At 50.9% G+C, this 25,216-nt stretch overlaps 1 protein-coding gene across 7 annotated transcripts in view; it reads right to left on the bottom strand.

The window, feature by feature from the left end:
* Nucleotides 1-25,216, bottom strand: part of CACNA1B (calcium voltage-gated channel subunit alpha1 B) — a 167,086-nt gene that overhangs the window by 39,080 nt on the left and 102,790 nt on the right. For all 7 annotated transcript variants that reach the window (XM_056132892.1, XM_056132893.1, XM_056132895.1 and 4 more), the window contains 11 exons: nucleotides 22,769-22,892; nucleotides 21,441-21,570; nucleotides 21,194-21,253; nucleotides 20,494-20,600; nucleotides 17,962-18,058; nucleotides 17,181-17,341; nucleotides 5,818-5,955; nucleotides 5,138-5,339; nucleotides 4,812-4,976; nucleotides 4,406-4,516; nucleotides 4,055-4,138 (listed from right to left, as the gene is read on the bottom strand). In XM_056132892.1, the coding sequence (XP_055988867.1) occupies nucleotides 4,055-4,138; nucleotides 4,406-4,516; nucleotides 4,812-4,976; nucleotides 5,138-5,339; nucleotides 5,818-5,955; nucleotides 17,181-17,341; nucleotides 17,962-18,058; nucleotides 20,494-20,600; nucleotides 21,194-21,253; nucleotides 21,441-21,570; nucleotides 22,769-22,892 (1,379 nt within the window). The remainder of the gene's footprint in view (nucleotides 1-4,054; nucleotides 4,139-4,405; nucleotides 4,517-4,811; nucleotides 4,977-5,137; nucleotides 5,340-5,817; nucleotides 5,956-17,180; nucleotides 17,342-17,961; nucleotides 18,059-20,493; nucleotides 20,601-21,193; nucleotides 21,254-21,440; nucleotides 21,571-22,768; nucleotides 22,893-25,216) is intronic.

Below are 25,216 nucleotides of genomic sequence, written 5' to 3'. Positions count from 1 at the left end.
CACACCAGCCTGTCTCTGGGAGGGGTAGCAGAAGCTGGCTCTCTTGGTGTGCAATGTCTCACAGTCTGAGACCCCACCTGGAGACCTGCATCCAACTCTCCTCTCAGGGTCTGGCTTGGGCCAGCCCCACAGCCAGTGACTTCAGCTGTGCAGGGATCAGACAGGGGATGTTAGGGCAGGGACTGGTGCTGTCAACAATTTGCCAAACCCCCATCTCACTGGAAAGAAGGAAAGAACAAGGTCGGCCAGGCCCTCTCCTGTCCTCCAGGGCCATGTGTCCCTGCACACCCCCAGTCCCCCCCTTCACTCTCACAGGCCCAGAAGTCATTCCTTCTCGGAGGTTACGTGTCAGAAAAACATAAGCTGCACTGCTCCCCGCAAAGTCTTCCCTACTGAATCCATTCCAGCACACACTTAGGACACGCTCAGCACACAGAGGCAGGTTTACAAATGCTTCTGCTGTGTCCGGGTCATGCTGGCAATGCTCAGGAGCCCCAGGAGTCAGGAAGATAGTTCGTCTACGGTTTTTGTTTATATTTTTTGTTCTTGTTTTTAGGACCACACCATTACTGCTCAGGACTTACTCCTGGCTCTAGGCTCAAGGATCACTCACTCCTGACAGTGCTCAGGGGGCCCCATGGGGTGCTGGGTTCAACCATGGTCAACCCAGGTCAACCCAGGTCAACCATGTAGAAGACATGCACCCTGTCTGCTGGACTGTATCTCCAACCCCCTGTCATGTTTTTAGAAGGGATGGGCCCAAATAGCCTCTCCCTGGGTACTCACTGCCCTTTTTTCTTTTGATGGACAGAAACTTCAAGAGATTGCATTTCAGCTATGGCTGGTATTTTGTAGTTTGAGAAATCAATCCCCTGCCATGGTCTTAAAGCAGTCTCCTGTATTTTCTCTTAAGAGTTTAGAACTTACACTATTTTCATTAGTCTTTCATCCACTCGACACACTTGGTGGTGAACTTCCCACGCCTTGCTCTTAATGCACCACAGGCTGAACTCTCTTCCCAATAAGCTGTTCTCTTTGGTTGGCTGCCATGGCCTCCCTGGACCCACCCAAAGTCTCAACTGCGTCACCTTCAGAGCAAATCTGACTGCCAGCAGAAGCCACTAGTTCTCATGAACACTGACAATCTGAAGGCCTCTATGTTTTCATGCATATTTCAGAAGCAGCTCGCCAAGCTCCAATACAGTAGACAAACTAAATCCAAAAACAAAATCATTGTTTGTTCACTGCAATCCCATTGAATCCACAGATGAATCTGGGGGAAGTTATCACTCAACAAAAGTGGCCCCTATTCAAGGGCATGCTATATGCCTATCAATCAAGTCTTCCTTGTTATCTTCCAAAACTGTCTAGTAACTTTCTGCATAAAGATCTTGCTTACATACTCTGTTGGGCTTACAGTCGGGACTGCCAATGATGCAGTGAAATGCAATCGGCTTATTTAAGCAATCTTCAATTCAGCAAACCTGCCAATATTCTACTTTGTTTAGACTTTTCTAGATCTTTATCCTGGGTAATAATGCTCCCTGGAAATAGTGATAGCTTTTCCAGTTCTTTACATGTTTTATTTTCCTTATCTTTTCATTCAACAAGTAAAAGGTAAAGGCCCTCCCGTTGATCATCGATTTGCTCGAGCGGGCCCAGTAACGTCTCCATTGGAGACTTTGTTGTTACTGTGTCTGGTATATCGAATACTCTCGGTAGCTTGCCGGGCTCTCCGAGAGGGGCAGAGGAATCGAACTCGGGTCGGCCATGTTGGCCGCTTGTAAGGCAAACGCCCTACCCGCTGTGCTATCGCTCCTGGCTGTTGTTCATTCAACAAGTACTATGGAATACTTACCTACCAAGTACCAGCATAGGAAGGGGGCAGAGAGGCGACAGTCTACAAGCTCGGCCTTGGGAAGGCCAGTGCCAATGTCCTGACCTCCAGAGCAGACCACTGCCTCAGCAGGTACCCCCTGAGGAGCTGCACCTAGCCACTAGTATCTAACAACAAGACATAGTGTCAGATCTAGGAACTCCTGGCTGGGGCAGCCAAGCCCAGCACCTGCGCACAAGGTACCTCAGAAATACTGCATCCAGGGCCCCATCTGAGCATACTGAGGGCAGTCTGAACACGTGGCCCTGGGTGCACTCCATTACTGCTATCATGCCTCATTGTGACAACTATAAACACCAGGGGGAGGTAAGCAATTTGCTTCTTGGAGGGGCTGGTACCCTAAGCTGGTACGGGACACCTGAAACAGCACCCAGTGGTGTGAGGGGAAGGAAAAGGCCCACACAGAGGCCTGCAAATTCCTAGGCAGGTACCTATGCTTGGTCAGGCCTCTGGAGGGAACAGCATCTGGGCAGGAGACCTCTGGCGGGGACGCAGGGGTCCCCCACAACCTCAATTTAGGCATCTACACTGTGTGCTGGTGTTCACCAGAGGGGCACAGCATCAGTGTCAGATCACAGATGGTGGCCAGTGTCCACGCTGACCAGCAAGTCCAGATGAGCAGCTGAGGCAAGTGTGTGGAGACTGCCAGTGGGAGCCGTAGGGTCCATCTCAGCACAGCGGGTGATCTTGTGCTTACTCCCAAACACTGTCCTTCCCTAGGCAGAGGCCAGCACATGCCTCTGAACACAGCAGTACTGGGAGTGGCCTCCAGCCACAGGGGAAACCTGCTCCCCTAGCAGTCCCGGCACCCGCTGCCCAGGGGCCGTTGCCACTGCAGGTGCAGCCCCCAGCCTCCCAATTCTCAGCACTTAGGCAATGGACTCCAACACAGCAGCTCGGAGAAGCAGAGGAGCTGCTGAGGGTCCCCACAATCTGAACTTTGGGGAACCCAAGTCCCTGGTTCTAAGAGGCAGGAAAACTATCCACTGAGGAAAACACCAAAAGTCCTAGCGGCCGCACCTGTGAGGGCCCAGAGGGCAGGACACATCTGTCTGGAACCAGGCATTTCTGGATGCTCTTGTTACCAGCTCTAACCTTGAGCGGTTGAGAGGGGACTGCCAGCAGGCACCTGGGCCACCGGAGGGAGATGCTCCTCACCAGGCCAGCAGCCAAAACCACAGCAGGCTGGCCACAGGGTGACACAGAGGAGGCACGAGGAGAGCAGAGCGGTGCTAAGACCAAGCCAGCTCGGGTAGGGAGGCCCTGTGCATCCGGGATGCTGTGGCCAGCCTCTCTGTGTGCACGGGGATGGAGGGGGCAGAGCCAAGGGCCTGGGTGGCGAGGCTAAGGGTCTTGCCTGCTCTTCAGGAGGCCCACCATATAGCACCGACCCTAACCCTACACATCCCAGGGTCCAGAGCCTGTGTGGGTGCACTCAGGCACAGAGACCCAGACCCAGTCTGGCGGTGGCCTTGAGAGTGAGGGCATACGCTGCAGCTTAGGGTGTGACCCTCCCTTTCCAGAGCCCCTGGGTGATGTACTCCTCCCTCCTCTCCCCACCTCTTCCACGAACCCTGCTTACCTGCCGCTTTTCCTCAGAGAAATGTGTCAAGGCCACCCCCACCCCACATCTGCTTCCAGAGGACTCAGCCCGAGGCATGCAGCTGAAGCATCACTCCACGTCAACAAGTCCAATTCAAAGTGCTGTCCTTAGAGGCATTGTGTGATGCAGGCTCTGAGAAGGCCTAGCCAAGGCCACATTCTACCCCTGGTCAGCCCTCTGGCAGCCTGGCAGCTAAGAGCAGCATCTCGCTCTCCTGGCACATGCAGACACCATTAAGCAAAGCTCTTCAGAACGCTGGTGCTCACTGAGTTGAGTATAGACAGTTTGGCAGTAACTGTTCGATGTGTGTGGGCATCTGCCAGCCCTACAGCTCATGTCCAGCTCAGGCTCCTGGTGATGCCCAGGCCACCATCAGGGACCACTTCCCTACCCAAGAACAAAAATTTGCAGGCTCAGAACCCCATCAGCAGCCCCACCTCTAGAGGTGTCTCCTCTTGACCGAAGATGACAAGCTAGGCCAGATGGGCTGGAACACAGAGGGAGACTTTGAGAGGGAAACGGGGCTGGAGGAGGGTCTAGAAAGTGCTACTTACCGCAATCTCTGTTACTAAAATATCAGTAATACTTCCCAACACTGTGACAAAGTCAAAGACATTCCACGCATCTCGGAAGTAGTTCTAGAGAGAAAGACACACAGTCAGGCCTAGGGGCTGTGGTGGCTCCGTGAGCAGGAAGGGGAAGGCTACTCAGGAGACCCCAGGGACGGATATGTTGGGTCCCGGATGAGCTGCATTGGACCATGCCCTGACAGCCGTGTGGGTGCTACCCCTTCACTGGCTGTTGCAAGGGTGGGTGTGCTCTCAGGGTTCCCCACCCCAAACTCTGAGCCCCCAAAGGTCTTCCTACCAAGAAGCAGCGTGAGGGAGGGAGAGTGGGGCACATACCAGCACCCCAAAGGCGATGAGCTTCAGCACGCATTCCATGGAGAACATGGAGGTGAACACGATGTTGAGACACTTCAGCATGAGCTCATACTCGTGCGGTGCGTCATAGAACTGCCAGGGAGAGCGCTGATGGCCACAGGCTGAACGCCAGAGAAGCCCAGCCTTCCCACTTGGGGTGCCCTCCCCACACTTCCCCGGTGCTCTCCAGAGCCTTTTCACCGTCCCAGCCCAGGGACAGGTAGAAGGAAGGCAGGACTCCACACACAGGCCAGGCTGAGGGACAGCACTGCAGGGTCCTGCTGCGCTGGCTACTCAATGCACACCAGCAGGACAAAGGCCAACTCCCTGCCTGGCGTGATCAGCGCAGACACCCCCACCCTCTGGACCCTATGCTGGCCCCAGGCACCTTCATCATCAGCACCACTGTGTTGAGGGCGATCATGGCCATGATGAAGTACTCGAAGGGTGGCGAGACTACAAAGGTCCATGTCTTGTACTGGAAGGACTGCTTGTTCTGGGGCATGTACCGCGTCAGGGGCTTGGCGCTGATGGCAAAGTCGATGCAAGCCCTCTGCACGGGGAGGGGAGCATGAGAAGCTAGAGGCAGGCCCCTTGCAGCACCCCACCCTGGAGCCTGCCCCACTCACCCTCATCCCAGCAGCCGCTGGAGCTCCCCAACCGTGAGGGTCCCCATGCAGGACAGAGCAAAGAGGGGCCAGAAGGGACACTTACCTCGTTCTTCTCCAGGCTGCACTCAGACATCACCTTGTCCCCCTGCTCCTGGAAGGTGATGATGATCAGAGCCACAAAGATGTTGACGAAGAAGAAGGGGAAGACCACGAAGTAGACGACATAGAAGATGGAGAGCTCCATGCGAAATCCCGGGCTCGGGCCCTGCTCCTCGTAGGTGGCATCTACTGAGTGCTTTAGCACCCTGGGTGGAGCAAAGGCCAAGTGTCTGGGGAGCCAGCAGAGACAGACTCTGGACAGGCCTCAGAGCTAAGGACTGTCCTTTCCAGGGGAGTCCACTTGCAGCCCTCACCTGGAGTTGACAGCTGGAGGCAGGGGCTCCAGTCCCCAAGAGGAGAGGCAGAGGCAGCCTGCCAGCCCAGCATTACCCATACCCTGCCCATGCGTCTGCGGCTCCCTGCGGGCTCCCTCTCATCAGTGAGCCCTGCATCGACAGGCTCAGAGCACTGACCTCCTCCTCCCAGAAGGAGCCCCTCCCGGCCAGGGTGGTGCTGAGCAAACAGACCTGGTGGCTGCCCTAACTGAAGCCAGGGGACTGCGAAAGCAAGATGCTTGGGCCCACCACTCAAAGGGGATCCTCCTGGGCTTGATATCCTCTTCCCAAGCCCAAATACACCTGCTGAGCACCGGCCAGGGCAGCAATGAGCAGAGGAAACACTCACATGGGCCAGCCTTCTCCCGTCGACACAGTGAAGAGTGTCAGCAGAGCCCAGAGGACATTGTCATAGTGGAAGTCATATTTCTTCCACTGACGGGGCTGAGCTTCTACCTCCTCCTTCTCGTAGTCCAGGTACTGACCCCTGGAAACAGCAGCAAAGAGGTTCCATGTTACAGACACTGACCTGTGTGGCAATGAGCTTGGAAAAGACATTTCTGACCTTGCAGAGAGTGCTGTCTCCACCTATGTGCTGGGACAGTGTGTATTCACAAAGGTGAAGAGAAGGTGGGCCCCTGCTCCATCAAGAAAAGTGGCAAAATGGGTTGAAGACCTGATCTAACAGCAAGAGCAGGAGAGCACTGAGGCATCTGAGAAAGAGGAGCCTGAGGTTTGGGGAGAGCAAACCAGAGCAGCAAGCCCCAAAGAGATCATTGGAATTCATCCCTGTGGTCTGGACCTCAGCCTCTGGCCACACCAGTCACCCTGGACTGTAGGAAAACAATGGGTTTGTCCTTTCAGCCTTGCCGCAGGGAACTTAGTTTACCTTAAAGCAATGTCCTTTCTGTATGGACACAGGAAGACAGTTAATATTATGCTTTGTAACTTGGGAGTTGATTGACTCCAATAATACTTACTCCTGGGAATCTGCTCTCAACTCAGTTGCCCTTAGTTCCTAGCACCCCAAAAGCAGGGTCCCAACAAGGGACTGAAGCTGTAAACTACCCTGGCATCGAAATGGGCCAGACCAAAGTGCCACACTACCAACTGTAAGTTGAGAACATGATCATAGACAAATGCTGTCACGATCCAAAAGTAACGACAAGACTAGGACCCTGCTGGGATTAGGAAGACTAACCTGGCCTGAGGACTGTGCTAAGACATCCTCAGAAAGAACCAAGCTTTAAGTTGATATGTCTCTTACTGTGCTCATACAGAATGACATTGCTAGAAATATTAGAAGTAGATTTACTCCGACTGTTTAAGTGGATTACTAGCTGAGAAAAGAAGAAAATGACACACCCTGAATGGGATCCCACGGATCTCCTAGTAATCCAGAATAATCTCTTTAGATGAGATTTTATCCTTGAGTTAATCTCCTGGAGTGGTTTTAGTTCTCTTTGTTGATTTGTTAATGTTCAACCCACCTTTGTGTCACCATCCTATGTGATTGCTATATAAACTAAGACTGTAAGAGCAGAGGGAAGCGAATTCAGAATCCAGGGGTCAGAGTCAGAATCCAGGGGCAGAGTCAGAATCCACATGGAGAGAGTCCGAATCCAGAGTGAAGGGCTCCAGAGAGAGAAGCAGAAGAGCATCAGAGAGAGAGAGAGATTGGAAGAGACCAGAGGAGAGACTACAGAGACAGAGTCAGAAATAAAGAGATAGAAGAGAGCACAGCAGCACGCACAGAAGCAAAGCATAAAGGAGGAGCCATTCCGATCCAGTCCATACACAGAAGCTTGAGAGCACCGAACACAGCGAGAGAGATGCCCTGGGAGCCCACCAATAACACTTCATCATCTTCGCATCCCTCTTCCACTCGTGCATAAGATATAATTTTTACACTGGACCTCAGTCCCTGACCACACCTGGGCCATGCCTGGACATCAGCCCATGGCCACACCTGTCACCCTGGACCTCAGCCCCTGGACACATCTGAACCACACCTGTACCTCGGTCCGTCGCCACACCTGGGCCATGCCTAGTCATCAGCCCCTGGCCACATTTGGGACACATGGACCTCAGCCCCTGACCACACCTGGGCCACACCTGAACCTCAGTCCCCGGCCACAGCTAGGCCATGTCTGGACATCAGCCCCTGGCCACACTTGGGACACATGGACCTCAGCCCCTGGGTACACCTGGGCCACACCTGAATCAGTCCCTGGCCACATCTGAACCACACCTGGACCTCAGCTCCTGGCCACACCTGGGAAGTGCTGCCAGAAATCTTCTACCCCATGCTTTGGTGTCGGACCTCTTTACCTCCAGAAAGAAACAGACTTACACTGCACCCTGGAAGGTAATTTAAGAGACTGAGCCGGGGACTTGCTGCCAATGTAGACATGTTCACTGAAACACCTAAAACCCAACCTAATTCCCAACAAACCCTGGGACTAAACTGTTGCTTCACCTAGGACTTCTGGGAGTGCCTGCCCATTTCAGAAGAGTTATTTCCCAAGAATTTAAGAGCATTTTACAGTGACTGCTTTTCTTTCACATCATGTGTCTAAAGGACACAGTAAAATAAGAATAAGGCACCAAGCTGGTCTAAGCAAGCACAGAAGAGCGGTGAGGAGCACAGGGCAGTCATGGAGCACATGAGTAGTGACAAGCCAGAGCCCAGAGCTGCACGGAGGAATGTCAGTGGCAAAAGCCAGAACTAATGCTGCAGAGTCTGATCAGGACACAGACTGACCAGTCACCAGAAAGTGACTATTTTCCTGAACACAGTTCCAGGGCTTAGGTGTGGCCTAGGTATGCCTCAGAAAATTAAGTAGCTGGGAATCAGTTTGACAAAAGAGCTGAAAAACTTACACAAAGAAAATTATAAATCACTACTAAAATAAAAAGTAAAAATTAAAAGATGGAAAAACTTCTCCAAAGCAGTCTATCGATTCAATGCAGTCCCTATAAAAATACCCATGACAGTTTAAAAGACATAACTCAAATGCTGTTTAAATTTATATGGATTAACAAAACTGAACCAGGCAGGCAGACAGATGTGAAGGGTACCCCATGGCAAGTTTTTGGGAAATAATAAAACCAACTAGCCCAGAGGCTATCAGGACCCACCTTGCAGACACAGGAACTTAGGCCTGATTAGACCTTTAACTGTCCTTAGCACAGACCCAGAGAAGGCTGCCCCCCTCCGCCCCCCACAAAAGCTCCAACAGGAACAAAGGCCAGGAAGATCATCTATCAAAGACCATCTTCTACTCCCAACTCTCCTCCATGGCAACCACCCTAGCAATGACCCTTGCATAGGAGAAAGTCCCAAGTGGGGCAATTTGGGAGAAAGCCTCTGAAAACCAACTTAAACAAAGGAAGCACATGCATGTGCTGCCTGTGCCCATGTGTTGCTGCCAAGCACATGTGGTGTCTGAGTACATGTGTCGCCTGCATTTCCCCTCACTTTTTGGACCACATCAGTAGATGTTCTGGGATAACTCCTGGCTCTGCACTCAGGACTCTTTCCTGGCAGTGCTTTAGGGACAATATGGGGTGCTGGGAATTGAACCCAGGTTGGCCGTGTACAAGGCAAATGCTCTACCTGCTGTATTATGTCTCCTCTCCATTCCCTCATTTTCCCTCTTTTTTTTTTGGCTTTTTGGGTCACACCAGCGATCTCAGGGGTTAGTCCTGGCTTTGCACTCAGGAATCAGTCCTGGCAGTGCTCGGGGGACCATATGGGATGCCAGGGCCTGAACCCGGGTCAGCCATGTGCAAAGCAAATACCCTGCCAGCTGTACTTTCACTTCGGCCTCTCACTTTCCCTCTTGAGGTGTGTACTTTTACACTTTCATGTCTGATGGTGCAATGTGTACTGGGGGTCCCTCTCCACTCTGGAGAAGTCATGTTCTCTCTTGAGCACATTATTCTCTCTCTCTCTGTCTCTGTCTCTGTCTCTCTTTCTCTCTCTCTCTTTCCCTTCTTCCCCTTCTTCAAAACTTCCACATAAAACCTAATTTTTTTTTACTTCACTGCTCATTTTCTCCTGAAATTCTTTTCTGAGAGAAAGGCAAGAACCCAAAAAGCCTGGGTAAGCTCTAGACCTGACTTTCTTTCCTGCAAGGAGCAAGGCCCACAGCAGACTCTTATCAGTCCTACACTTCCCCAGGCATTCCCTGGGTGGCAGAGGCAGAGAAAGAGAAAGCAACCGATTCCCTTCTCAAGGGTGCCTCCTCTCTCCTCTCCACTTCACATAAGTCAACCAGGGATGCCATAAGCATCAAAACTCTGAATAGCAAAAGAAACCATAGGGAAAAAAGAGTGTGAAAGGTTTTTCTTTCCCTATCTTCAAATTATTCTATAAAGCTGTTATAGTCAAAACAGTGTGGTGTGGAATGAGGACAGACTCTCATACCAATGGAATATAACTGAGAACCCTATGACAGATCCTCAGGTGTATGGGCAGTTAATCTTCAATAAAGCCATAAAAAGTATGAAGTGAAGCAAGAAAAGCCTCTTCAATATATGGTGCTGGAAAAACTGGTTTGTCATATATAAAATAACGAACTCAGACTTCTAACACCAAGCACAAAAGTCAAATCAAATCAAGCTGGATTCAAGGCCTCAATATAAGACCTGAATCCATAAATTATATTGAGGAAAACATACGTTAGAGCCCTTCATGACATTGAATCTTAGAAGTATCTTCAATAATTCAATGCCATTCACAATGCAAAGAGAAGCAAAGATAAACAAATGTGATACATGACACTAAGAAGTTTCTGTATTGTCAAAGAAATTATGACTAGACTAAAAAGACACCCCAGAGTCTGAGAGAAAACATTTTCCCACTACTCATCTAACAAAGGCTTAATATCCAAGATATATAAAGCACTGGTAGAACTTTTGGTGGGAGCAACACCCACCTGTACTCAGGGTTTATTCTGAGCAGTCGCAAGGGACCATATGAGGTGCCAGAGATGGACCCTGGACTGGTTGCATGCAAGGTGAATGCCCTACCCACCATTCTATCACTCTGGCTTCAACATTGGTAGAACTTTACAAGGGAAAAAACAATAAACACCATCAAAATTGGAGAGAAGAGATGAACATAAATTTCCTCAAAGAAGGCACACAGATGGTCAAAGCAATTTTTTAAAAAATGTTCTATTTACGGTTAGGGAAGTACAAATCAGAATGAGAGATCATCTCACACCAGTGAGACTGGCACATATCACAAAGAACAAAAACAACCAGTGTTGGGGCTGGAAAAAGAGTACAGTGAGAAGTGTGCTTGCCATGCACATAGTTAAACCTAGGTTTAACCCCTGGCTATGGTCCCCAAACACCAGCAGGAGTGATCTTTGAGTATGGAGCAGGAGTAAGCCCTGAGTACTGCCAGGTATGACCCAAAAACCAAGGAAGGAAAGAAGATAGATAAATAAATAAATAAATAAGGACCCAACAATCAGTGTTGACGAGGACGTGGGAGAAACAGGATCCTCATTCACTGCTGGTGGTAATGTCAACTGGTCCAACATTTTGGAAAACAATATGGACACTTCTCAAAAAACTAGAAACTGAGATTCCGTACAAATCAGAAACTTGACTTCTTGGCATCTACTGGAAAAGACATCTGCACTCTGATGTTGATTATAGCACTATTCACAATACCAAAATCTGGAAACAACCCAAGAACAAATAACTGGATAAAGAATCTATGGTACATATACACAACAGAATAGCAGTCAGCTATAAGAAAAATGAGATCATCCAATTTGCTGCTACTAAGAGCATGCTTACCATGCTAAGCGAAATTAGTTAGAAATAGAGGGACAGATGTAGAAAGACCTCTCATAAGTGGGAAATATATTAGGAGAATAACAAATGCCCAAAGGCAGGAGAAACTGAGAACTGAGCTTCAGTAGGAAGCAACCATGGCCTGGGGTGGTAAGACAGGGGTGGGGGAAGTGAGACACTCTGGCAGAGGGTATGGTGCTAAATGTTTTAAACATAAAATCCTACCATTACTAGTCTTGTAAACCATGGTGCCTCAAGCTTTTTAAAAAAAATAGGAAGCGGCTATTAACAGAAGTTTCCCTTAAGGGGTCACAACCAATGTGCATCTAAAACCTAGGCTCTTAAACAGTGTACTGTGATCCTGTATGTAGTTGAGTAACTGAATGGAGGGTGGGAGGGTATAAAAATGTTGATTTTAAATTAATATATGTCATTGTCTTCTCTCTCACTATTTGCGTATAGGAAAGCCATGGACTTTTGGATATTGATTTTATAGCCTGCCACTTTACTATACAAGTCTATCGTTTCTAGGAATTTCTTGGTAGAGGCTTTAAGGTTCTCTAAGTATAGTATCATATCATCTGCAAATAGTGAGAGCTTGATTTCTTCCTTTCCTATTTGAATGCCCTTAAGCTCTTTTTCTTGCCTAATCACTATTGCTAGTATTTCCAGTACTACGTTGAACAGTAGTGGAGATAGTGGGCATCCTTGTCTCGCCCCTGATCTTAGGCAGAAGGCTCTCAGTTTTTCCCCATTGAGGATGATGCTTGCTGTAGGCTTGTGGTAGATGGCTTTAACTATATTGAGGAATATAGCTAAATATAGTCCCCTCTATCCCCAATTTGGCAAGGGTTTTCATCATAAATGGGTGCTGGATCTTGTCAAATGCTTTCTCTGCATCTATTGATAGGATCATGATTTTTATCTTTTGTTTTGTTGATATGATGGATTATGTTGATTGATTTCTGAATGTTAAACCATCCTTGCATCCCCGGGGTGAATCCCACTTGGTCATGGGGTATGATCTTTTTGACGAGTTGTTGAATTCTATTTGCTAGTATTTTGTTCAGAATCTTCGCTTCACTGCTGGTGGGAATGCCGACTGGTTCAATCCTTTTGGAAAACAGTATGAACGATTCTCGAAAAATTAGAAATTGAGCTCCCATTTGACCTAGCAATACCACTCCTGGGAATATACCCCGGAGAGGCAAAAAAGTATAGTCGAAGTGACATCTGCACTTGTTTGTTCATTGCAACACGGTTTACAATAGCTAGAATATGGAAAAACCCTGAGTGCCTGAGAACTGATGACTGGTTAAAGAAACTTTGGTACATCTACACAATGGAGTATTATGTAGCAGTTAGAAAAAATGAAGTCATGAAATTTACATACAAGCGGTACTACATGGAAAATATCATGCTAAGCGAAATGAGTCAGAGAGGGACAGACATAGAAAGATTGCATTCATCTGGGTGACATAAAGTAACAAATAAGAGACTAACACCCAAGAACAGCTGTGATAAATACCAGGTTGTTCACTCCATGCCTTACAGGCCAGCCGCACACTCTAGAGGTAAAGGCAGCTTAGATAGAGAAGGGAGCACCAAATAAAGGGTGCTGGGAAGATCCACCCAGGATGGGAGATGCATGCTTAAAGTAGTCTATAAACCGAACATGATTGCCACCCAATGTCTCTTCTGCAGACCACAGCACCCAAAAGGAGAGATAGAACAAAAGGGAGTGCCCTGCCACAGAGGCAGGGTGGGACGGGGGATGGATGGGGTGGGAGGGATACTGGGATTGGTGGGGGTGGAGAATGGGCACTGGTGATGGGATGGGTACTCGATCACTGTATAACTGAAACCCAAGCACAACAACTTGTAAGTCTACAACTGTACCTCATGGTGTTTCACTAATAAAACAAAAAATAAAAAAAATTAATATATGATTTACTATAGTAGATATTTTATTTTTATGCATCTTTTACATAGTCAGGGTCATGTGAAAATATCTCAGCTGAAAAATATTTGTTCATGAATGAAAAAGTTTGAGAAGCTATGATCTTTTGAGATAAAATTCTTTATATAGAATTGCTTCAAAAATGAAATAAACACTAAATTTAAAAATGGGTAAAGAGAACTGGAGAGAACATACAGTTGCAAAGGTGCTTACCTTGCAAGAGGCTGATCTTAGGGGGAAGGCTCTCAGTTTTTCCCCATTGAGGATGATGCTTGCTGTAGGCTTGTGGTAGATGGCTTTAACTATATTGAGGAAAGTCCCCTCTATCCCCAATTCGGCAAGGGTTTTCATCATAAACGGGTGCTGGATCTTGTCAAATGCTTTCTCTGCATCTATTGATATGATCATATCAATAGATATGACAAATTGGAGGGGGGAAGGTGAGCCTAGTGCCTGCCCCTTGCATGACCTCACCACCACATAATGTTCCCCATGCCCTGTAGTGAGCCCTGAGCATAGAGCCAGGAATGAGACGTGTAACTCAAATCCCTCCCCTCCAAAAAAAATCTTGGTAAGGAAGCAGAACAGACATACTCCAGAGGAGAAGAAAAACAGCTGATAAGCAAATGGAAATGTTCTCCACATTGCTCCTCAACCAAAATCTCCAGTGAGGTACTGAGCAGACACATGGGGCAGTCATGGGCACAGATCAAAAGGGCAAACAATATGTGCTGGTAAGTGTCTGGTAAGATCAGAAAATCCTGCTCTCCGCACAAAGCTTAACAGATCAGGGTAAATCATAGGGGGACAGGTCAGGTTGGTGCCCGCCCAAGCAGAGCCCCCAGTGCTGCTTGCTCCCACAATCCAAAATTGCTACCATGCCCCTGGCTGGACTCAAGACAGACCTCACAGAGATAATCTGCTGACAATTTGGGTATGCAGGTTTTGTGATTGAAATCTCCAGGCTTTCTCAGAGCAAGGATGGGTTACCTCCCCCCACTTCCCAAAATTTCTGAAAGCACCAGCAGTCACCCCCACAAACCAACTCCAGCACCACCATGTAAGTTCTTCTACCAGTCTTGCTTCAGAGACTCATAAATAAATCTTGAAAGAGATCAAAAGCCATAGCTAATCTAAAACCCATGCAAAGCAGAATAGACCAGTGTAAATTGGCGGGGGGAAGGTGAGCCTAGTGCCTGCCCAAGAAGATCCTGGCAGCCACTTGTTTCTACAATCCAAAATCGCTGCCATGACCCTGGCTGGAGTTCACTGTCTGGGGTTAGGCCTCACCAAGATATAATCTAATGAAAATTTGGGTGTGTGGGGTTTTGTGACTGAAATCTCCAGGCTTTCTTGGGATGGGCTACATCCCCCCACCTCCCTGTACTTCTGAAAGCCTCAGCAGTCACATCCACACCCCAAAGCTGTCACCCACTTAAAAAAAGCTACTCCAGCCTTACCTTCCCGATAAAAATACTGAATGCCCTGAACAAACACAATGACCTCTTAGCATCTGTATTGCAAACCGTAATGCACAAAAGGAGAGAGAAAGAAGAAAGGGGGGGGGGGGCCATTGGGGGGATGGTGGGAGAGAAACGGAGGACATTGATGGTGGGAAATGTGCACTGGTGGAGGATGGGTGTTTTATCATTGTGCAACTGAAACCCAATCATGAATGGCTTTGTAATGGTATGTCACAGATATTCAATACAAAAAGAAAAAAAAAGAAAAAAGGGAAATATCTTCCTCTGATGAGGAGAGGCATGAAATGATTCAATAACTTTGAAAAGCAGTCTGCGATTCCCAAAATTGTGGAAATTACCATGACCCAGAAACTCCACTCTGAGGTCTACACTCAAAAGGAATGCAGATGTGTGATAGGAAAACCTCCTAATGCTCACCAAGCACTGGTAAGGGGAAAAATTCAGAAAGGCTGAAGCGATAGCACAGTGGGTAGGGTCATTTGCCTTGCACACGGCCGACCTGGGTTCGATTCCCAGCATCCCATATGGTCCCCTCAGCACCGCCAGGAGTAATTCCTGAGTGCAGAGCCAGGAGTAACCTCTGTGCATCACCAGGTCTGACCCAAAAAGCAAAACAAAGAAAAAAATAAATCAGAAACAACCCAACTGCCCATCAGCAGCTGAATAATAAATAAAATGTGGTATATCTAGAGATCAGTATAATATTCAACTCCCAAAAATAGAGGGTGAAGCACTGAAATGAAGGACCCCAGGGGAACTGATTTAAGATGAATTACCCTCAAAACCTGATGGTGATGAGAAGTTGGAATGAGGGATCACTTGTTATATGATCTTGTGTCAGAATACTAGACAGACAAAGGTTAGAGGTTGCTGAGAGCTGGGCCCAGTGAGGCAGAGAGTAATAACCAAAGGTTACCATGTTTCATACAATAAAAATATCCTAAAATTGACAGTGGTGGAGGGCTGTCTGTACCTGTGAAAAGACTAAAACCCGGTGAACTGCCCATAGATTATATTTTAATTAAGCTATTTTTTTAATTGGGGGTTGGGAAGGGTCACACAGCAATACTCAGGGCTTACTCTAGGCTTCGTGCTTAGGGAGCACTCCTGTCAGGGCTCAGAGGACCGTATGTGGTGCCGGAGATCAAACCTGGGTCAACTGTGTGCAAGGCAAATGCCTACCCTGCTGTACTATATCTCCAACACCAAATTAGGCCATTTTTAAAAACCACAAATACACACATTGTAATGGAGAAAGGATAGTCTTTCAAAACAAATGCTGAGTGGATTGAATAACTATTACAGAAAATTTATCTCTATCTGTGCCTCACACAACATACAAAAATCAAGTTCAGAGATAAAGGTTTAAGTGTAAAAGACAAACATAAATTTACAGAAAAATCAAAAGAGAACATTGTCCTGACCTTGAATTAACTTTCTAAAGAGGAAACGAAGGCTCACACAAGAATATATGAACTGAACTGTGTGGTAATCAAGTTTTGTGGTAATCTTTTCCCTCTGGAAAAGACTGTGAAGCACTGAGTATAGCCCACAGAGTGGAAGATGTCCATAGCCCTCTGAACGGGCCAAAGATTCCTATCCAGGACCCTAAAGAAATCCTGAAATTCAGTGTGAATTTTAGAACCCCTCCATTAAATGAAAATACCTACAAAGGCTTCTCAGGAAAGGGGGTACAAGTGAATTTCACCAAGGGAAATGCTCAATTTCACTGGTCATCACAGAAGTGCAAACTAACCCATCCATCTATCATACAATGGGAACTATTGGAGCTTTCGCTCCAACAGTGTGGTGAGAATGTCATTTGAACAAGTATTTGGAAGCACCTACAAAAACTGCACTCAGACACACCCACCATCCAGCAATTCCACTCCTCGATGTACATACCTCCTGGAAAACAGGCACCGAGCTCCGGGACAGTGACAGCTGCAGCAGCATTGCTCATAATGCAGTGACCAGAGCAGTGATGCAGTGATGGGGCCATGATGCAATGATGGGTAGTGATGCAGTGATGGGACTGTGATGCAGTGATGGGGCTGTGACGCAGTGATGGGACCGTCATGGGACTGTGATGCAGTGACTGGGGCAGTGATGCAGTGATGGGACCATGGTGCAGTGACCGGGGCAGTGATGCAGTGATGGCGCCGTGATGCAGTGACTGGGGCAGTGAAGCAGTGATGGGGCCGTGATGCAGTGTTCAGGGCAGTGATGTAGTGATGGGGCTATGACAGCTGCAGCAGCACTACTCGTGGTGGCTGTCCTCTGGATCAATCCAGGTCCTTGGTGGGTACAAGGGAGGGGCAGAGGGGTGGAAAGTGTCTGGTGCTAATACAACAGTCAATGGACCATCATTCAGATTCACAGTGCTCCCAGAACTGAGTGTTCTCTGCAGCATGGAATGCAAGCCCTGCCTCAGGTCTTGCCTCAGTTTACCTGCAGTCCCTCTCCAGCTCCTTGGATTCATCAGTGCAGTAGAAGAACTTCCCTTTGAAGAGCTGCACAGCAATGACAGCAAATATGAACATGAAGAGCATGTAGACGATGAGGATATTGAGGACATTCTTCAGAGAGTTCACCACACAGTCAAACACGGCCTGGAGGGCAGAATGGGATGTGAGGGGAGCAGAGCATCTGCAGGCTCAGCACCGTCATGGGCTAAGACCCCAAGAGTTTGGTTCAGCCTCAGCACAAAGAACTGCTGCTGTCATCTTCCTCTCAGGAGGGGCTGCCCTGGGCTTGACAGCATGGGCGCATGCACTGGACACCAGGGAGAAGCAGAAGCCCAGAGCCTGGAACAGAGCGTGTGGGCGGGATGAGACCAGTCCCCTGCACCTGCACCCTGACAACCTGCCCATCTACGAGACTAATCAGGGCGTGGTCAGGGCTGTGGTCAGCCTGTGGTCCAGAGCAGGAACAGCACACATACACTAGCATGCACCTGTGCACATGGGCACAATACATGCTCGTGGTAGATGCACACTCACAGCCTATATTCCTGGCACACATGCATGTGGGTATAGCACACATACTCCCAGCACCTGGAACATGCATGCACCTGTATGTCTATGCAGACACCTGTGTGTGCAGGCGTTTGTGGACAGGCAAGCATCGCCCATACGGGTGAGGCCACATGTGCCTGACTTTGCTCCTGCTCTCACAGGCATGCATCCCCCACTCGCACACAGGCCTGTACACCCCAGCGCCAGGTTCTGACCTTGAGCTTCGGGAGCCGTTTGATGGTCTTGAGGGGCCGTAAGACACGAAGAACTCTCAGGGACTTGATGGTGTTGATGTCTTTCCCTTTGGATCCTCTAGAAGGGAGAAGCCACACATGCAGACAGGCAGGTACACGCCTGCACCAGTCCCGGGAAGCCTCCAAGAGTGCACTCTGCTGGGTCCTAGGACTAGGACCCAGGACCAAGGAGGCCTCAGCCAGGGCCCCGCACATCTCCCTCTGAGCCCCCAAGCGCACTGGATGCAAGATAGGCCAGCAGCAACGTGGACCGAGCTCCAGATGAAGAAACTTTCTTCTTGCCATGCGGGCCATCCCCATCACTCCCAGTGCTCGCCCCAAACCCTTCCTCTGATTGCCAGGAGAGTGGTAATGGGCGCAAAGAACGGGGGGCTGCCCTGGGACTGTGGGATCAGCCTAAGGCCAGCATGTGGACACTTTCAGGGCCAATATGTGGACATCCCAGGGGCCAGCTCATGGACACTCTCAGGGGCCAGCAGGTGGATACCCTCAGGGGGGTGTGGATATTCAGGAGCCAGACACGGACACTCCTGGGGGCAGCATATGGACGTTCCCAAGGGGTCACATGTGGACACTACCAGGGGTGAATGCACACACTCCTGAAGTCAGGCTGGTGAACAACACCGAGGGTCACCATGTGGACACTCCCAGGGGGCCACACATGGACACTCCCTGGGGCAGCATGTGGGCACTCCTAGGGAACACATATGGGCAGAAGGACACTTCCAGTGGGCTGTACGTGGAGACCCCAGTGTCTGCTAGTGCTGGAGCCTCGTGGAAGGTCTACACTGTTCTGCCTGCCCCTCGCTAGGGAAGACCAGTCTGTCTGTCTCTCGGCTGCTGAAAGTCCCCCCCGGTGATGTCGCACTTACGGGAAGGGACAGAGGCATAGGAGGTCTGAGGGAGAAAGAACAGGAGAGAGGGGGCCCAAACCCTACGGAACTGGAAATGAAAGAGAGTAGAGCGAGAGAGGGGCAGAGTCCAGAAAAGGCAGCAAGGAGAGAAGTGCGGCTGTGTGGTCTGGCCACTTCGGGTGGTGGGAAGTCCCCTCAGGTCAGCCAGAGCAGGAGCAGGAGGGGCAGCTGGGGGCAGCCTCCCCCACCCAAAGATAGGCCTGGAGGAAGAGGGGCAGGTCCCCCAGCTTCCTGCCATGGAGGCCACTCTCAGAAGCAAGGCTCCACCCCACCTGGGGGTCTTGCATGCAGGGGACGGGCAGACACCTGTGGTCTTCTCTGGGCTTCATTAGGCTCTGTGGAGAGTGGGCAGCCACAGCCAGGGCCATGCGGGAGCACCCCAAGCCTTCCCTCCCCGCAAGCCCAGCTGGGCTCCCCAAAATCAGACGAAACTCTCCAAAGCATCAAGTTTGCAGGTGGAGAAGCCAACATGGTTCTATCACCCCAGAACTCTGATTCTAGCCCAAACCAGCTTGGGGTGGGGGTAGGGGGAAACAGAGCATGGAGGAGGGGTGTGAGGACCCTTGGGAGCCAGAGGCACCCACGGCACCTCCCCCTCCCAGAATCCAGAAATCCAGAAAGAGGCTGTCTGGGCAGAGGCAGCCATGGGCACCTGGACCCCGAAATTCCATCAGACCCTCAGAGCTGAGAAGTCATCAGCTCCTCATTCAGGGGGATGAAGAGGGAAGGGCTTGTCTCCAAGGAGGGTTGCCAAAAACTGAGCCGCAGGTGCCCCCCAGCGGGCAGCCTGGCATGCATAGCCCTGCCCAGAAACACCCCCACCCCCCTCTCTTGGCCATGTCCTCAGCTGCCAGCACTGGCCCAGAGGACTTCCTCACCAAGGTCTGTGTGCCCTGTCTGGTCCTTGCCCAACCCCAGCCCCAGGAGAGGCAGGGACATGACCTGGGGACATGGCCCTGGCAACATGCAGCCAGGGTGAAGGAGGATGAGGGGAGGGCGTGCTGATGAGACGGTGGCATGAGGCACTCGTGATGGGCAGTGAGGGACCGAGAGAAGGCATTACCCCATGACGCTCCTACCAAGAATCCAGCATCAAGGAGGCAAAGAGAAGAGAGTCAGTGAGGGCCCTGAAGAGGGCCTACACCCCTGCCCCGCCCCAGTGGGCTCAGAGAGGATGAAGACCCTGTCCCTTCTCTCAGCAGCTGTCACCCCCTCAGGGCCTTCCTCAATCTGCATCTTACCCCGCCACTCCCCTGATGACGCCTCAGTCCCCAGATGCAGAGCTATGCAGCTGCTGCTGCTCTAGGAGCAGAGAAAAGGCCCCTGCCCTGGGGCAGATGCCACCAGTAGTCCCACATCAGCTGAAGGTGGGTGGAGCACTCTGCAGGACACACCCTGTGGGCAAAGCAGAGGCCCACACCCCAGCCTGAAGCACGCAGGCAGCTTGGGGACAGATATACGGGACTCTCCCATCTACACAGCCGAGACCCCAGGCAGGGAAAGGGCCCCCCTCACTCCCTCACTCCCACCGGGGCCCCCAGGGTGCTTCCAGGCAGATCCAGAGCAAACGGGTACTTACGAGAAGGCAAAGGCCACCAGGGCCCCACTGACCACAATAAAGTCCAGAATATTCCACAGGTCCCGGAAATAGGCACCAGGGTGCAGCAGTAGTCCCAGATCAATCATCTTAGGGGAGAAACAGGCTTTAGGGTGCAGAATATTTGTATGGACGAGGCAGCCCCTGGAGCTGCGGTGTGAGAAGCCCCATAAGGGTAGGCTAGAAGTCATATCTAGCCAGGGGAGGGGACACACCAGGCCACACTTCCCAAGGGTCTCAGAAGGCCTCTAAACTTCAATGCCATTGACCCAATATCCCTCTGTGTGATCATGACTAGTTTGAGGCCCTGTCCAGCCCCACAGCCCCAAAAGCATCTGTCTTCTTCTGAGCTACAGCAATGAACCCAGAAGCCTGCAAACACTGAAGGCCCAAAGGCACACATAGCACTGTGAGGGGCTCAGCGGGTGGCCACTCCAGAGGGGCCAGGGCAGCAGAGAGAGGGACCAGTTCTAGACTGGGTGTAGGTGCTGCAGAACCTTCGAAGGGTTGTGAACTCTGCCCTCAGTGATGATCGTGGCCTTGCCTGTGTGTCTGATACAGGACACAATTGTGTGTGTGTGTGTGTGTGTGTGTGTGTGTGAGAGAGAGAGAGAGAGAGAGAGAGAGAGAGAGAGAGAGAGAGAGACCTTCCTGAGGTTGCCAGAGCTGCCCCATGGCTCACCTTTATCACCATCTCAAAGGTAAAGACGCCTGTGAAGATGTAGTCCATATATTTCAAGACCTAGAAGCAGAACGTCATCCTCAGAGCTGGACCAGCAATGGGAACAGCTTCTCTGGCCCCTGCCCAGACCCAAGGCCGGCAGCCAGGCCTGCAGTAGCTAAGCTCCCTAGTTCCCCGGATCAGCCCCCTCTGACTGCGGCAGAGGCTGGCCTCCGGCCTTCCCCCTAGCAGGAGCAGCAGCACTCACGTTGTTCCTGGAGGAATCTGTCTGCACGGGGTCCTCAGCTGCCAGTGCGATGCTGCTCAGGGCAATGACCACAAGAATGACCATTTCAAAGTACCGCATGGTCACAATGTAATGGCAGAAACGGCGGAGCCTGAAAGGCAAAACAGGGTCACCTGTGCCCCAGAGGGGCCAGGGTGGCCCCACTCCCCTGACAGGAAGCGGGGACATGTGTCCCAATCACTGGGGTGACATGTTCTTGAGAGGATGTTCCAGGAAGAGGGAAGACTGCAGGATCCCTTAAAGGGGAGCGCCCTCTCTCCAGCTTGAGACCCCAGCTGTGTGCGCAGAGCCACGGCAGCACTCACTGAGACTCAGGGTGGCTCCCAAACCAGGGCACTGGCCGCAGGCCTCCAGGTTCTCAGGTTCAGTGCGGGTGGAAGCTGACCTGTGGATCAGGCCTCCCTGGAAAGACCCAGAGATGTCTCTGGCCTGGCGGGGTACAAGGCCTTTACACCTGCCACCTCCCCTGGCCAGCACGACTGTCCAGCACATGTGCACACCTGGTACCACTGTCTCCAACCTCTCTCAATGAGCACGGAGTTCTCCACCACCACCTTCTGAAAGCCCTGGTTCCTGCCAGAGTTCTGCTGGCACCCTGCTACCCTCCTTACCCCACATCTCCTCTTGCCTCCTCACCTCCCACATCTACCTGCCTGGCAGTGATCCATCACTTCCTACCACCTCCCACCAACACCTCCTGTTGCTTCCTGTCACCTCACACACCTCCACCGCAGCAGCCCCAGCAGCACCTTCTCCCACTAACCACCAGCAGACAGCCCACGTCCTTTGCTTCTCCTCCTGCTGCCTGTTCTCCCCTTAGCACGGCCTTGATGACAGGGGTTTGGGTCTGTTCTGCTGGTCACTGCTGTCCACCTGGCACAGACACTGAGCCTGGCCAGGAAGCAGATGAGGAACATATGTGGTAAACAGGAGAAAGTGGGCCTCAGCCTGTATGGTGACATGTACATCCACGCAGGCCTGGTGAGGGGGGGCAGAGGGGTGGGTCATGGGAGTGCGCAGGGGTGGGGGAAGGTGTGTGCGCACACAGACACAAGCTGTTCAGGGGGCACAAAGCCAAGGAATCGGGGTGCAAGCCAGCTCTGCCTGGGCTGGCAGGTCTGCCTCTCTGCATTGGTCTCCCACGGCGAGGCACCCGGCGAGGCACCTCTGCCTGCGGGGACAGCACACGTGTGCGGTGTGCACAGCAGGGCCGTGGGGCACGTGCCAGTGTGTGCACAGGGCAAGGGCCCTGAGGAAGGGGACAGGTGTGTTGGCCAAGGGAGACTCACAGGTTGGTGGGGCTGAGACAGAACATGGAGCTGTGCGGGACAATGGGCCGGGGCCGCCTTGTGGCATCGTCAGCCTCCGATTCCTTCTTCCCCTCGGCTTGACTTTCCAGGTCCACAACGCCACCTACAAGGATATAGACACCACCACCCCCAGCTCGAGTCTACAGCAGACCCTCTCGGACCCCGCCAGTCAGTGTGGCAGCTCTGCTCACACAGGGAAGATCTAGTGGTGGACACAGGACTCTCCCCACAGCAGCCAGCACAGTGCTGAGGGCTGATGGCAGGGACAAAATGGCACAGGGCCGCCTGCTGCAGAGCCTCCAGCCCAGTCTCACCGCCATGTCACAGGGGGCGGGTGGGAGTGGCACCAGGTGCTGTGTCCTGAACTGTGGACACTGCCTCCTGGGCTGCTCACCAGGATGTTCCAACCCACAGTCCCAGAGACCAGAGTCACTGGGTCTGAGTTGGCACCTCAGGGAAGATTCCACTGGCGGCTTGGGGAGCACTCCCACCTCCTGCTGGGGCCAGTGAACTGCTGCGCCAGTGAGACTGCCTGCACACAGTGGCCCCACTGCATTGTCCTGGAACATGACCCCATCCCATCCTAGGACCTTACCAATGGGCCCTCTCTCCCAGGCTAGGGATCCAAGGGCTCAGTCCCTTACCTGGTCCCTGCTCTCTGCCTCCCAGCCCAGAGCGGAAAGTTCCCCCTTCTGTGCTCTCTCTTCTCTTCCCCCAGCTCAGCTTCACCAAGCCCAGCCCCTGATCTGCTCCTTCCTGAGTAGACTTGTCTGAGCAGGTCTTCACCACCATGGCTTTTCCTTTCCCACTGACTGACCTGTGCTTCACATCTTGGAGGCCCCCTAGGGATGCCCAAGGAGACTGGACTGGTCTTCCTACCACAAAGTAACCAAGCAGATGTGAAAAGCTGTGGAAGGGAAGCGAGGCCCGAGGCCACAGGACCAGGGTCCCAACTCCTGCACAGAGGACTCCGGCCCAGGCTGGAGAGAAGCAGGGGAGGCCCTGAGCACCTGCTGGGCTGCTACCACACACAGCCCCACTGCAGCACAGGTTCTAAGAAAGGGTTTGGGAACTTTCATCAAACCTGACATTGAACATGCACCCAAGTCTACTCATGAAGCTGTTGCTTAAATTCTTAAACAATAAAACCACACAGAAAGGGTGCACCACAGGAAAGAGACTAAGATGCTTTAGTATGTGAAATATCTTACACTGTACACAGAAGAGCCTAACTGTATGATAACACTGTTCTGTCCTTCCTGCATAGCCTCAGGTAGTTTAGGTTTATTGGGCTGCTCCCATCACAGTGTTCCCATTCCTCTGTATTTTTAACTTCTTTCTTTGTGCTCTGTTGACTTGTAAATATTGTTTATCTCTTTTCCCTAAGTCCTTTGCATAGTTATTCAGAGCAATGTCCTTTTTGTATGGACACAAGAAGACATGCTTTTGTAATGTGACTCTCAATGATATTTCCATCCTGGGCATCTGTTCTCACCTAAGCCTCAGCTGTGCTTTCTTCCTACCGCCCCAAAAGCAGGGTCCCCACGAGGGACTGGATGGAACCAGGGCAAGCAGTAAGCTATGTGCTACCCTGGCATCGAGATGGGCCTGGCCAAAACACCATAATGCTTAACTATAAGTTAAGAGCTTGGTCATGGACAAATGCTGTCATGATCCAAAAAGTAATAACTAGATTTGGACCCTGCTTGGGTTAGAAATGATTAATCTGGCCTGAGTGCTGTAGTCTGAGTCTGTAGCAAGATGTTCCCAGGAGAGCTGCCCTACTTCTGATCTCAATGTTACCTCTTATTGTGTCCATACAAAAATAGCTAGTATTGATATGTTGATAGTTATTGGACTGAGGAAAGGAGAAAAGCACCTTAGGAGGTATTTTGCCCTTGGGCAATCAGAAAGGGCTTTAGAATACCTTTTAGGTGGGTCCTCAGGAAGGGCTTTCTTATGTTGATTTTGCTACCTGACTGGGTGCAGTGTCAGCCCAGACTGAAGGGGAGTTGGAGAGGCAAGAGAGCTGGGGAGAGAGAAGAGAAAGGAGGGCAGCAAGATGGGACTGCAGAGAAGCTAGCAAGGGGGAACATGTGCTTGAGAGAACCTGGGTCCTCCACAACATAAATTTCTTCTATGGGATAGACTTCCTTGTAATAAACTGCTACTAAGAGCAACCAGCCTGGCTCTCACTTCTTCGTCTGCCCTTGGCCAACAGCTGTCCCAATCCAGGCTCAAGAGCACTGAATGCGGACGGTGAGACAGAGCCGTCCAGAGAGCCCGTGAACACACAACCTTCAGCGTGTTTAGTTTTTTATACCTGACGGAATTCAAACAAAAAAGAAGAGGTTTATGATAATGTAAAGAGTGACCAAAAGGCCCCCAGCAGCCTTAGGAATAAACTGGGAATGCTTAATGACAACC

The sequence above is a fragment of the Sorex fumeus genome, unplaced genomic scaffold (assembly GCF_029834395.1).
Source record: "Sorex fumeus unplaced genomic scaffold, SorFum_2.1 ptg000095l, whole genome shotgun sequence".
NCBI lineage: Eukaryota > Metazoa > Chordata > Mammalia > Eulipotyphla > Soricidae > Sorex > Sorex fumeus.
The sequence above is the reverse complement of the archived record's forward strand: the minus strand, read 5'-3'. Positions and strand labels throughout refer to the sequence as shown.